This window comes from Eleutherodactylus coqui, chromosome 10 (genome assembly GCF_035609145.1).
Source record: "Eleutherodactylus coqui strain aEleCoq1 chromosome 10, aEleCoq1.hap1, whole genome shotgun sequence".
Taxonomy (NCBI): Eukaryota; Metazoa; Chordata; class Amphibia; order Anura; family Eleutherodactylidae; genus Eleutherodactylus; species Eleutherodactylus coqui.
In genome coordinates this window covers 46,221,102-46,236,389 of record NC_089846.1, presented here as the reverse complement: position 1 = coordinate 46,236,389, position 15,288 = coordinate 46,221,102, and the positions used below count along the sequence as shown (strand labels likewise).

Sequence of the window (15,288 nt, the reverse complement as noted above, 5' to 3'; positions counted from 1 at the left end):
CAGGGGATGTGCGTAGATCGAGCAGCATGTACATCCCAGGCAGTGCAACAGTCTTTAAGGGCCTGGCCAGCTTTATGGCTCCCCATCAAGACTGTGTCACCGCTCCCCAGTCAAGGCTGAGTCGGCGGGAGCACTGTAAAAGGATGGTGAGGGAGTACGTAGCGGATCGCACGACCATCCTTGGTGACGCCTCTGCCCCCTACAACTACTGGGTGTCGAAGCTGGACACGTGGCCTGAACTAGCGCTGTATGCCCTGGAGGTGCTTGCTTGTCCTGCGGCTAGCGTCTTGTCGGAGAGGGTGTTTAGTGCGGCTGGGGGAATCATCACAGATAAGCGTAGCCGCTTGTCAACTGACAGTGCCGACAGGCTAACACTCATCAAGATGAACAAAGGCTGGATTTCCCCAGACTTCTGTTCTCCACCAGCGGACAGCAGCGATACGTAAGCAATACGTAGGCTGCACCCGCGGATGGAAGCTACGTTCTCTCTCACCATCCAAAACGGGGACATTTCTGCTTCATCAATCTGTGTCTAATATTCCTCCTCCTCCTCCTCCTGCTACTCCTCCTGAAACCTCACGTAATCACGCTGAACGGGCAATTTTTCTTAGGGCCACAAGGCTCACTCAAATAATTTTTCTGAACAATTTTTATAAGTTTCAATGCGCTTAAAAGCGTTGGAACTTTAACTTGAACCAATTTTTCGTTACACTGGGCTGCCTCCAGGCCTAGTTACCACTTAAGCCACATTAACCAAAGCGATTAATGGGTTTCACCTGCCCTCTTGGCTGGCCATGGCCAATTTTTGGGATGTACATTAGTACTGTTGATACAGCAATTTTTGTGGGCCCTCGCCTACAGTGTAATCAAATTAATTTTTAGCCCACCTGCATTACAGCTGACGTTACCTCAGCTGTGTTGGGCAATGCAATGGGATATTTTTATGTACCGCCGGTGGGTTCCAGGGAGCCACCCATGCTGTAGGTGCACACGGAGTTTTTAATACATCTGTACACTTCTAAAGAACCCCAGTCTGACTGGGGCATGCAGTGTGGGCCGAAGCCCACCTGTATTACGCACGACATTACTACCTCAGCTGTGTTGGGCAATGCAATGGGATATTTCTATGTACCGCCGGTGGCTTCCTGGCACCCACCCAGGCAGTGGGTCCACAGGGAGTTTAACCTACATGTGTCCACTTGTAAAGAACCCCGGTCAGACTGGGGCATGCAGTGTGGGCCGAAGCCCACCTGTATTACGCACGACATTACTACCTCAGCTGTGTTGGGCAATGCAATGGGATATTTCTATGTACCGCCGGTGGCTTCCTGGCACCCACCCATGCTGTGGGTCCACAGGGAATTATAAATGCATCTGTTTCCACTTATAAAGAAACCCAGTCTGACTGGGGCATGCAGTGTGGGCCGAAACCCACCTGCATTAACCCTTTCCAGTCCACTGTGTGACCTGTGAAGACATTAGGGTTTAAGGCTGTACAGCTCCGTTGTTGGTAGACGTCCGTCGGGGTTCTCTTACTGTATATTGCCAGCCTCTCTGCTGTCGGAGCCTATCCTACGTGTCAGCTCATGCAGTACTGGCTTTAGCCAGCATATAGCGCCGTTGTATAACGGCAGAAAAAGAGTAAGCCCCCTAGGAAAACCATATACAAATTGAATTGGAAAGGGTTAAGCACAACATTACTACCTCAGCTGTGTTGGGCAATGCAATGGGATATTTCTATGTACCGCCAGTGGCTTCCTGGCACCCACCCATGCTGTGGGTCCACAGGGAATTATAAATGCATCTGTTTCCACTTGTAAAGAACCCCAGTCTGACTGGGGCATGCAGTGTGGGCCGAAGCCCACCTGCATTAAGCACGACATTACTACCTCAGCTGTGTTGGGCAATGCAATGGGATATTTTTGTGTATCGCCGGTGGGTTCCAGGGAGCCACCCATGCTGTCGGTCGACAGGGACTTCACAATAGGGAGTTGTACCTGCCTGTGTCTATGAATTAAAAAGCCCGGTCTGACTGGGGCATGCAGACACCTTGACAGAATGAATAGTGTGTGGCACATAGGTTCCCCATTGCTATGCCCACGTGTGCAGCTCCTGATGGCGGTGGCACAGGATTATATTTCTCATTGCTTCTGTACAGCATTGTGGGCTATCGCTCCGCCACTTTTAAAGAGGGTCGCTGCCTAGCCGTGCCAACCTCTGCAGTGTGTGCCTGCGGTCCCTCGTCATGGCAGACGCAATTCTAAATAGACATGAGCGTGGTGTGGCATGAGGGCAGCTGAAGGCTGCCCAGGGACACTTTGGTGTGCGCTGTGGGGGGGAGGGGGGGCGGTTGGGCAGCATGTAACCCAGGAGAAGTGTCAGTGGAGTGTCATGCAGGCAGTGATTGTGCTTTGTTGGAGGTAGTGTGGTGCTTAGCAAAGGTATGCCATGCTAATGAGGGCTTTTCAGAAGTAAAAGTTGTTGGGAGGGGGGGGGGGGCCCACTCTTGCCGGTATTGTGGCTTAATAGTGGGACCTGTGAACTTGAGATGCAGCCCAACATGTAGCCCCTCGCCTGCCCTATCCGTTGCTGTGTCGTTCCTATCACTTTCTTGAATTGCCCAGATTTTCACACATGAAAACCTTAGCGAGCATCGGCGAAATACAAAAATGCTCGGGTCGCCCATTGACTTCAATGGGGTTCGTTGTTCGAAACGAACCCTCGAACATCGCGGGAAGTTCGTTCCGAATAACGAACACCCGAACATTTTGGTGTTCGCTCATCTCTAGTAGGCAACACTTGGGGAGATCCCCCAAACTCCTGGAAGTGCAGAATCTCCCGAATGCCGATTCTACTCACCTCTCCCCATCCTTCCTTTCATCTTCATACATGGACAACGCTGCTCACAATGTCCTGGTGCTGGCTTGGCATTAAAACTTTGCAGCAGCGCCCAGGAATAAAGGAACATGCAGGAATAGGAAAAGGTTTGCATATGCATATCTAGTTTGAGATCTGCATTTAGAAGTAAGATGGTTCTAGTCTGGGGTCTGTAGTTGTAGGAGATCTGGTCTGGGATCTGTATACAATGATAGTCTGGTCTGCGGTATGTATTTTTGGGAAGTCTGGTCTAGGATGTCTATTTAGGGATAGTCTGGTTTGGGGTTGTATATTTTAGGATAGTCTGGTCTGGGGTCGGAATTTATGGCACATGATTGATGCACTAAATTGAACACAAACTACTGGAAACCAATGAAGTGGAGGCAATGAAGCATCACTACTAGAGATGAGAGAGCATACTCACTAAGGACAATTACTCAATCGAGCATTGTCCTTAGCGAGTACCTGCCCGCTCGGAAGAAAAGATTCGGCTGCCGGCACGGGTGAGCGGTGAGTTGCAGGGGGGAGCGGGGGGGGGGGGGGGGAGAGAGGGAGAGAGAGATCTCCCCTCCGTTCCTCCCCGCTCTCCCACGCCATTCCCCGCCCCCCACCGGCAGCCGAATCTTTTCTTCCGAACGGGCAAGTACTCGCTAAGGACAATGCTCATTTGAGTAATTGTCCTTAGCGAGTATGCTCGCTCATCTCTGATCACTACCCAAAAAAATCTTCAGCGAGTGTAATCAAGTCAAGTGCTATGTTTGTGAATGACTACAGAAAATCTTATTTAGAGATACAAGGCTGCCTAGATTACATGCACAGCGGGGTTTATCCTTGTGCCGACCTTTACTACAGTACTGTTCTATCAGTAGGTATATTGTATTCTAAGGCGGGTTAGATTTGTAAGGATGTTATCATGGTAGAGCCATCTAGTGGCTGCTAAACATACAGCAGGCAAGCCGTTAAAAGTCTTTCAAAATTGAAGCTATTTTCCACTGTGGGGGGAGTGTCTTATGTAGCGGCCACAATGCCACCAAAATAAAATTAACTAATGTTTAATCACTTGATAATGAGAAGTCCTAAAGCTTTCTATTATACTCTGTGTTTCAGTTCCTTGCTGACGATGAATAAGTTATTTCTTGTTCACATCCAGAGGCTGAAAACTTGTAAAGCACTACTGTACTATGTTCTTACAACTGACAATTGAGTGCAGAAATACAAAAGCCCACAGGACCTCTTAGTACGGGATAGTCACGAAGAAAGACAGTAATGGACTGTAGGCGCAACTCTCATAATATAAGGCAGATTTAGACAAATGGATTAGCACAATTCTTCTTTACTAATTGATTGCTTAACAGCCAGCACATATGACACGTTTTGGGGGCACAGCCCCTTCCTCAGAAATGGCAGGGTAGAGTACAACTATAGATAAGAACCTGCTCAGGTATGAATGGTTGAAAGAGAGTTAAAGACACCACCTTAATTGGGTGATGTTGAGGAGGGGAAACTAAGTGTGGCCAGTCTAGCGGCACTCTAGATGACTCAGGTGGTGTCCGTAACCCTCTTTCAACCATGTATAGCTGAGCAAGTTCTTATCTATAGATGTCTAATTTTGTCTAAATTTGCCCTACATTATAAGGGTTGTGCCTATGGTCCATTATTTGCTTTCTTTAGTGACTAGCACTTTTTACGCCCCGTTACCCACAGTTGCGACAATTAGATTGGCAGCACCCTACTAACTATCTTACTAAAAAAATGTACTATTTGGATGACATTCCTAATAGTAGTTGCTCCACCTTTTTCTTCTCTTAGTACAAGGGCTGGGCATGTGTCACATTGATGCCCCCATGGTAACATAATCCAAAAGATGGCTGCTCCAACACTATAGCAGTCTCCCTGTGTATTATTTTCATATAGGTTTTATTCATGTTTTCAATAAAGTATTTGTAATTTTATGGCGCTTTACTCTTTCTATCTTTATGTTAATATGACAATAGAGCGCAGTCAAAATATTGCTACATTTTGACAGGAGAGCGCAGCTTGTGAATACATATGTTATTCCTGGTCATTGTTACAAGGCTTGTTTAAAAAGTCTAACACTGACTTGCAGGAATGCTGCATTCCAATAGATGGCGCTGCAGAGGTATCATCTTCCAATTTGCATATTTCCCAGAGGAGCATGGATGGCCTTATAAGTCTCTTCATACACCTTCTAGGTGTTCTCCTTTAAGAGAAATGATACCCTTCCTGACCCATATATATAGGCCTCTCACTAGCCAAGCCAGAAACCTGCTGCACACTGATGAGGGGAAATCACCCCAAAACAGCTGTCTGTGTATGGTTATTCTGGCTTTGGCTCATAATTCCCAGTCATTGTTATAAGGCTTGTTTAAAAAGTCTGACATTGACTTGCAGGAAAGCTGCCTTCCAATAGGTGGTGCTGTATGGGGTATTGTTCCATCTTCCCATTTACATATGTGATTGTGATGCCATCACAACCTATTGTAGCTTAGAAATACTCACTATTTTGAGATTATTGCAGTTTATAAATGCATACTATACACCCTCTGCTGTGACATCATCTTAATACAGCTGATTATATATATATATATATATATATATATATAATCAGATTTCATGCTCTATATTTCCAATTAGTGTTTTTGTTATGTTTGCTAATACATGTATAATGTATATAAATATGAGTGTGTTACAACAACAATCTATTCTGTTGTAGGAATCTCACATTCTGATGAAGACTCCCATGTTAGTACAGTCGCTACAATGGAAAGCACTAAGCATACAACTGTTCAGAAATTTCCGGAAAGTACAACTGTGATGCCATTGCATACTACCGACATATTCTACGAAAATCCTGCAACTGCTCAAAGTAAAGGTAACTTGCCAAATCTAATGCTTAGTGTGCGAAGTTTATAAAGTACATTGCATTGGCAAGCTGTTGTTAAGCAATGATGTAGGCAAGAATGGGATCAATATTTATGGGAAGTAGAAGAATCCAGAATCATCTATTTCAATGGACAGTATAGAATACAGAAAAATCTGTACTCCCATATACTACAGCATTTTACAGCAGCGCCATATCTTCCGTGGCATCACAGCCCCGGTCCTCTCCCTCCGGGTGCCACCAACACGTTTGGGTCCATATCCCAGTAGTCCCAAGAGTGATGGACTACCCAGCCTGACTGATAAAAGGGGTTCACCCTGAAACGCATATCGTTTGCTGGTTTTTAATTCATTTAATAAAAGAGAAATTGGATATTTTATCCTATTGTCTCACGACTTTTACTGGAGAGTGGCGCAAGATACTAGTATTTTGTTTTTCTGTAGAATCAGGCTACACAACTCAGCTATTTACTGTAGTCCCATAGAGATGAATGGAGCACACGTTTGACCCCCACTCCATTCATTTGGGGACTCTCATAGCCCTTGTTCTCGTGATCAGTGGGAGTCCAAGTGGTCAAAACCCCACCAACCAGATACTTATCTCCTCACTGTTGAGACCCCTGCCATTCTCCAGAACAGGACTCCCATGTCCCGTTCCGACTGTCAGTGCTAGGGTTGCTTCTTTCAGAGCAGCAACGTCAGAATGAAGGGAGTGCTGGCCAAGCATGTGCTGTCAGCACTCCATTCATTTCAATGGGGCTGAAGGAAATACCCAAGTGGGTGTCACTTGGGTATCTCCGCAAGGAATAAAATAAAGGAATAAAAGGGATTATATCCATATGGTTTTCTATTGGCACTGACCTATGTATAATCATCCTGGGGGAGCATTTGGTCATTCTTTTGGATTGCTTCTAATATCTTAAGCACATTGTCAAAGTTGATTTGGACTACTACGACATACAGTGGAGCATTATTGGCTTTAATAGTCATTGTGGCTTACCTTACACAACAATGACAGGTGAGCAGCCACTTTGGATTTCTATTTGGGCCATTTTGTCTCTCACCCCTATATCTCTTTTAATGCACCCCAAGACTTTATTTGCTTTTGCAGCAGCTGACCGGCATTGGTTACTCCAGTTTAGTCTACAATCCACTAGTACCCCCAGGTCCTTTTCCATCTCACTTTTTCCTAGCAATACCCCATTTAGTGTACATTGGTGACATCCGTTTCTCCTGCCCATGTGCATAACCTTACATTTATCAATATTGAACTTCATTTGACATTTTTCTGCCCAAGCCTCCCACATATCTAGGTCCATTTACAGCCGTACATTGTCCTTGTTATATTAATTGTCTCGTATATTTTTGTATCATCTACAAATATTGATATTTAACTGCGCAGTCCCTCTATCAGGTCATTGAAAAATATATTGAAAAGAAAGCTAGATGGCTAGACAGAACTAGAGGAAAATAACAGTGTTATCATTTGTGTTTCTCAACTGATTCAAGTATTTATTCTATTTCGATAGGTTTTCGGATGCCTTTATTCATACTTATAGCCATTCTAATATGTGTTCTATGCATCACTACTGTAGTTATTGTCCTCCTCAAGAAGAAGAAGAAGGGTAAATGATCCTATCTGTTATATATACTAAATATAATCTGTCTATCTCTGTATCCATTTCTGCCCTATATACTATAACACAATGAAGGATATCAGTAGACCGACTACTCAGGGTCATAGATTAGAGATGTATGCTGGGGGTTTCAGGCGGCAGGACTCCCTGCGATTTGCTTATTATCAAGAAACCATTCCAAGAAAAATCTATGGTCAACTGTAGACATCTGCTTTTGAGTTTAAGCCCATATGGAGCAGCATTGATGGCCATAATGCAGCTGAAGAACAAAAGGAAAGAAACTGGTGGATAGGTACAACTCTCCAAAAAAGGTAATCGGACGATAGGATGTAATATCCAACTTCTTTTTTATTAAATAGAATAAACACCATCATAAGATACGGAGTGTACCCCTTCATCAGTCAAGGTGGGTACAACCAACACACAAGAGGTATATGGTAATGGAAGACGTCCTTTCCTGCTTCTAGTCTTGTAACACATCTATTGTAAGTTACAACTACTTCCATTACCACATATTTCTTGTGTATTCGTTCTGCCCAGCTTGACTGATGAAGGGGTTCACGCTGAAACGCACATCTTATGCTGGTTTTTAATCTATTTAATAAAAGAGACGTTGGATATTACGTCCTATTACCTTTTTTGTGAAGTTGCGCCTATCCACCATTTTGTTTCCTTTTGCTCCTCACATATCCGGTGTGCCCACCGTTGGTGGGCTCCTCTGGTTGGTAAAACCTCCACTATCTATCTAATTTTGCAACTCTTCCTGGGGCTTCTTTGGCTTGAGATATCCATCTGGGACCCAAGCCTCCAGGACCATTGAGTTTGCTCCACCTCTCTTCCTTCTTATATAATGCAGCTGAAGACTGTGGAAGGATGCAACTGTTGCAGTCTTTAAAATGATTGTTTCATGATTGCATAATTTTACCTTCAAAACCATGTGGTTAACAATAAATCTTAAAGGGTTTTTCTGGGACTAAACTATTGATGAGCTATCCTCAAAATAGGTCATCAATAATTGATTGGTGAGGGTTCGCTGCTCTGGATCACTGCCAATCAGCTGATTGAAGAGGCCATGGTGCTCAGGTGAGTGACTCGGCCTCTTCTTGGGCATGTGAAGTCAAGTTCATCAGTCACATGGCCTGAGAACAGTTCCATCCCTTCCCATTCAACTGACCTGCAATACCAAGCACAGCTGCTATACAATGTGTGGCACTGTGCTTGGTATGGACTGAAGTCACAACAGCCCTCACCCAAGTCAGCTAAACAGCAAGGATCCTGAGCAGTGGATCCCTGACGATCAACTATTGGCATAGGTCATCAATACTTTAGTCCAGCAAACTACTTTAATGGTCGCATTGTCTTATGAGTAGGACCGGTTTCAGACAAGTGTACTCTAATATGGACATGTGTCCCAGCTCGACCATGGGGTTTACTGACCCAAACCCAGAGCGTCAGTAAACAATGTTGTCAGGCTGGAACACGTATGGGACACAGAAATGTGACTGTAACACGCTCGTCAGGAACTAGCCTAAAATTAATCTGTAAACCTGTACGAACATTCAACAGTCATTATAAAAAAATCACATGCTGCTATGGTTTTCAGCCACATGGTGATTGCATCAATTCCACCTCAAATGGCCTTACTCTAAATAATCACATTTTATTATAATTTTTAAACCCATTGAGAAATTATGACAAAATACAACAGAAGCTGCGAGACAAGTTTAGATGCTGCCAATGACTTTGCAAAGATGGAAATCTCCACTGACACAATTGAACAATTGTTTCATCAGTCACATAACAGACAGTTAAAGGGGTTGTATAAAGTTATAAGGCTATTCCCTATCCACAGGTTAGGGGATAACTTTATGATTGGTGGGGATTCAACTGCTGGGACCTCCACCGATCCTGAGAACGAAGGTCCAGTTGGTCCTTGACTGATTGGAGCAGACATTGTGCAGGAACGCCGCTTCTTCATTTGCTTCAAAGACAGCGCTGGAGATTGCCAAAGCACTTGAACTCTAATGTCTGGCGCAGTCATTGAAGTGAACGGAGCAGTGACGCACCTGCCGACCTCCACTCCATTCACTGGATTACCGACCGGATGCTCACCAATCATAAAGTTATCCCCTATGATGTGAATAGGGGATAGCTTTATAACTTGGAACTACACCTTTAGGCCCCCTGCACACGACCGTGGTTGAATTGCGAAATCCGCAATCGTCTCCCGCATGGATGATCGGCAGCATTCCACACCAATTCAAACCAAAGGAGCATCCACATGTTTGCTCACACGAGCGGACAATGTCTGCGATTTTCTGCTTGCGGAGGAAAGATTGCAGCATGATTCATTTTCCTGCAGGCTCCACATGGGCGGCTTCCATTGAAGTCAATGGAAACCATCCAACCCTTGGCCCTTCTGCAGTTGACATTGCGGAAAGGTCGCGAGACCCGCGTCATTGCCTAGCGACAGCGAGAGAGAGATAAACCTTTGAAGAAAAATATGTACTACGTATGTCCGACGGCTTGCCGTCTGGACCAACCGCAGTACAGTAGAAGATAAGAAATGACAGGTACGTGCGGATGTCGGCTGGGCACAGGGTCAGAATTCGGCTCTGGGATCCCGCAGCTGGCCCTAAAGAAAGAGCTTAATAAATAATTCTCACTGACAAAAAAGATATATGAATACAATTGTAGGTGATATTGTGAGATGCAACGCCTGTGCTTCTGTATTAATGAATGATCTGTTTCCCTTTCTTTAGGTTACATGTATGATCTACCCACGTAAGTCCTAAAACAGCCGTCACACAAACATAATAAAGAGTTTGCCTATTGTTCCTTTTCTAATGTTGTATCTTCTCAGGCTTATCGTTAGTTCACCAGGACGGTGGAAAGGGGTTCCTCATTACACCCACAGCATTTATAGGGTGGTTTCATCTTCAGCTGACATGTTTGTTTCAGTTTTTGCATTCTCCAAGATATATCAATTCTGGAGCATCAATTATTATCAAATAACCGTCCATTCCTCTGTTACTCCTCATGACAACGAGCTCTTACCATACCCCCTGTATTGGCACAGCCTGGCACTGTCAGCAATACTAGACACTGTCAAAGTCTGTAGGGATATGCGGTTAAACTGGTTAAACACCCAGTTGCCAATGTATGCAGATGTTTTCAGGAGGAGTAACATTACTTTACATAGTTTTGTATCATCTGCAAATATTGATATTTCACTGCACAATCCTTTTACCAGGTCAATAATAAATATGTTAAAAAGAATGGGGGCCCATACTGACCCCTGTGGTACCCCACTAGTAATCCCTTCAAAACTGACCCCTGTGGTACCCCACTAGTAACCCCTCCAATACTGCCCCCTGGGGTACCCCACTGGTAATGGTGACCCAATCAGAGTATGTACCATTTATAACCAGTGCCACCTTTCTATCAATGACCAGTTACTTACCCACTTACACCCATTCTCACCCAGACCAAGCTTTCTCATTTTATATACCAACCTTTTATGCGGCGCAGTATCAAACACTGTGGAAAAGTCCAGATACACAAGATCCAATGACTCCCCTTGGTCCAGTCTAGAACTTATCTCCTCATAGAAGATGCTGTTACTTACCTATCAGTGTGGATGTAACTGCAGGGATCCCCATGATCCTGAGAATAAAGAGGTCACAGCACTAATCCATAACTGGGTATGTCTACACTGGGTGCATTTTCTGCACGGACCCTTTTAAAAGTCTCCTGCATGTGCTGCAGAAAAAAAAATCCATTGTGGAAATTGACATGTGGTACAGAATTTAGGCCTCATGTCCACGGGCAAATTCGGATTTTAAATCCGCAGCGTTTCTCCCGCATGCGGATCCGCGCCCCATAGGGATGCATTAGACACCCGTAGGTAGTTAAATACCTGCGGATGTCATTTTTCCCTGCAGGCGCGGGTCCCGCGTGCAGGAAAAAATCCGGGCATGCTCCATTCAGGCGCGGGTCTCCCGCGGGGACAGCTCCCGCAGGCATCTATTGAAGCCTATTGAAGCCTATGGAAGCCGTCCGGATCCGCAGGACACTCGCGCCTGAATTAAACTCACCTGCCCCGGGCGATGCAGGTCTTCCTTCCTTCGCGGCCTGAAACTTCTTTCTTTGCCCCGCGGATGTGCCCGGCGCATGCACATGGCACGCAACCGACGTGCCGAGCACATCCGCCGGTCCGAAGAAAGAAGATCCAACGCGACGGAAGGAAGAGACACATGGACCGCTGCAGGTGAGTTTATTCTGATTTTTTAGCATCATGTCCGTGGGGCAGGAGGGACCCGCTACGGATTCTCCATGGAGAATCCGTAGCGGGCCTGATTTTCCCCATGGACATGAGGCCTTAAGGCCTCATGTCCACGGAGAAAATCAGGCACGCACGGATTTCTGCTGTGGATGCACTATAATTGCCTTTTTTTCGATGCGGGAGATCAATTGAGATAGAGCTCCCATACGCGTGATCAATGTTAAAATGGAGCATGCCGTGTTTTTTTTCCCACACGTGAAATCAGTAAATCACTTAAAATACCATTCGTAGCTATTTAATTAACCGCGGATGGTCAATGTATTCCTATGGGATGCGGATTTGCTTTTTTTCTCCCGTGCGGATTTGCTAAATATAATTTCCCCGTGGACATGAGGCCTAAATCCCAGCATGTCAAATATAGAACTGGATATTCTGTGCGGATCCACCTCTTCAAATCAGGGGATGAATTCTGTACCAAATACTGCATAAAAAAGGTGTCAAATTCTGCAGCAAATGAGACTGTTGTTAAGCAGATTTAGTGCTGTGGATCTGCTGCTACTCCACAACACATCTGCCCTGTGTGGACGTACCCTCACAGTTTTCCCTGCACAGCGGGGCTCCCAGTAAGGCTTTTTTTCACACAAGCGTTTTATCGTGGCTATTTTGCCATGATAAAACGCAGGCTCAAAATCGTGACCATCTGAAGCATTGGATTCCAATGCATTTGTTTGGATGGGCGTTTTTATTTTTTTTTTGGTGCGTAAAAGCGTCCGTCCGGAAAAGATAGCGCATACGCTGCACATTCCAGCAGGCCGCTTTTACACGCACCCGGAAAAGATACGTCTTGTCCTATCTTTTGTGGCAATGCACCGGCCGTTCCCATTAACATCAATATGTTATTTTCCCGTTCTATCCGTATCACAAACGGACAGAACTCGCACAGGAGAAAACATTTTTGTAAATTCACCCTTACTCACTATTTCATCAACTTTTTAGGTAAGTATCCTCTAATAATGTTCCTTAAGGGTTAGCTAAAAATGAAGAACCTCGATAATCCTTTTTAGTTTGCAGAATATAAATTAATTAATTTGTGAGAGCGTGATTAGTATAACCATAGAATTCTGTAGATTTGCCCTTTCCTCCAGCTAATACTAACTCCCAGAAGTTGACCCTCTACTACAGTGTTCCCCAACTCCAGTCCTCACCCCTAACAGGTCATGTTTTCAGGATTTCCTCAGTATTTCACGGCTGATGTAATTATCATTGATGCCTCATACATTGCCACAGGTGTTCTTACTATAGGATATCCTGACAACATGACCTGTTGGGGTGCCTTGAGGACTGGAGTTGGGAAACACTGCTCTGCTAGATAAGCACACCCTGAAACTTTGACCAAAGTTTGTTCAAATGCAGACAGCCCCTTGAAAACTTTTTAACAATATAAACTTTTCGTAAAAGATACATGTGACATTTTATTCTAATTGTACTTTTCTTTAGGATGAACCAGCTGTTGGCTTTAGAAGGTGTTGGAAATGGCCAATCATGTACTGATGAAACAAGAGCTAGCAACGTCTACGAACAATGCAACCCTCCCCCAGTGTCGGCATATGAAGGAATAGTTCTCCCCTATTCCAATGAATATGAGGTTCTTCTACCTGAAAATCCACCAGAAGAAAACTCTTCATGAAGTTCCATAAGTCAACATTCAATGTCAGACATGGACGAAAACATTTGGAACATGTGTTCCTTACCTTATGAAAGTTTAGCTAGTTGGTGCAGGTTACCCATTGGCTTTCACTAGGCTTCACACTCCCACTTTTTCCAGTGCACAATGTATAAACCCAACCTAACTGCTCATACAAACAAGCAGATTCCATATTGAATTGATACCAAATAAATATCCCATAGTATCCTACGGGCTTCTGTTGGACAGTACCTCTGTGTGCCTTGCATCTTCATACGGAGGCATACAGAACGTGTTCTATCTCATGCTACCCCAAGGCTAGAGCTTCATTGTGATTCTGGTTGCTGACCTCAAGTCTCAGACAATTCGCATTACTAAATGATTTGTCTACACTTTACGGTGGCACAAGTCGTTAAAATTTGTGATCTGCTTGTAAAATAACCAAATCACATACCGCTGGCAAGCAAGTCGCACGCGGCTTATACTGCAGTCTATGAAGGCAAAGTCGTATGTATCCTGTAACTAAAAATCTAGCAGGTTTGGGCTTTTGCATATAGTCATGTTGTGTTCTTATGTCATGTGCCACAACATGACCACATTAACAATCATTGGATGTCATGTTACAAGGCAACATTGCAATGTTCATGTCGCGAAGGCAAAGCCACTGCATAGTCCTGGCGTTAAAGACTGTTTTCTTCGCTCTATAGCAAGCATTGCCTGCAAGGGAGGGTATTGCGGTGCACTGAGGCACCTTGGAGATTGCTGTGCATATTGCAGATTCAAATTGCTGTCTCTACATCTCTGCACAAAAAGTCTTCTAATTATTCGGATTTTAACCTTTGTTGCTTCATTAAAAGCCTTTTTCTGTTAGGCAATCTGTAAGATGTAATGGATGCATAGTGGCCTTATGACAGGTTCCTTTCATATCTTTGAATATCTGTAAAAGGGCGAATTAATGCTGGCTAAATATTCGATAATCAACCTGACCACTCGGCCCTGTGAACAAGATGGAGGCTACATATACAATACAAAGTAAACATAACCGGCATGTACACACATCTACCGTGGCTTCACCTGAGGTTGGTTCATTCTACGTTTCTGCCCTCCGTTTAGCGTGCATGTCGGAAAAGCTCCGGAGGCTAAAGGTCTCCATCTGGCTGGTATCCGTTGTGGATGGAATTGCGTAGTAGACTGCTCTATTCTATCCAGATGCATCCTGTAGAAAATGTATCCGTTAAACAGATACCATAAAAGCCTATGGGTGATAGATGCCACTGCATGACATTCATCACAGGTTTCCATTTAATAGGTAAGTCATGAGGTTTTTCTGGCCTTTTCATGACAAATCAATTAAATGGATGTACAGTATTTATAGCCTATAGGTGATGAATTGGAACACCGGACTGTGTCACCCATAGGCTATAATGACATTTGTTTAATGGATATGTAATGGAAAAGCTAACAATGTATCCCATATTAGTCTATGGATGATGGATGTCACTTTTAGGCAACTTTCACATTGCGATTTTAGTTCCGGTGCTGGTTCCATCTACTATTCAGAAAACTGCATAGGGAAAAAATCCTGGACGGAAACCAGGACAGAACTATAGTGTTTAATGTGTAAGATGGAGACCAATTTGGTCTCCTTTTTACTAGGTTTCCATTCCTGCTACTCTTTTTATTTGGATAGAAAAGCTCAGTGGAAGATGCTTCTATCCAGATAAAAAGACTGACAGGGACGGAAAGCTAGTGAAAAGGAGACCAAACAGGTCTCCAACTTACACATTGAATACTATGGTTCTGTCCTGGTTTCCGTCCAGTATTCCTTCCCTATACAGTTTTCTGAATAGAAGATGAAAACCCGAGATGTAATCAACACTGGAAGTAAATGTGAAAGCAGCTTA

The 15,288-nt window shown here is 44.3% G+C and overlaps 1 protein-coding gene across 3 annotated transcripts in view; it reads left to right on the top strand.

Moving 5' to 3' along the window:
• VSIG4 (V-set and immunoglobulin domain containing 4) overlaps positions 1 to 14,953 on the top strand; it is a 93,616-nt gene extending 78,663 nt beyond the window's left edge. For all 3 annotated transcript variants that reach the window (XM_066580973.1, XM_066580972.1, XM_066580971.1), the window contains 4 exons: positions 5,612 to 5,770; positions 7,308 to 7,403; positions 10,178 to 10,199; positions 13,198 to 14,953. In XM_066580973.1, the coding sequence (XP_066437070.1) occupies positions 5,612 to 5,770; positions 7,308 to 7,403; positions 10,178 to 10,199; positions 13,198 to 13,387 (467 nt within the window). In that variant the 3' untranslated portion in view covers positions 13,388 to 14,953. The remainder of the gene's footprint in view (positions 1 to 5,611; positions 5,771 to 7,307; positions 7,404 to 10,177; positions 10,200 to 13,197) is intronic.
• Positions 14,954 to 15,288: the final 335 nt, after the last annotated feature.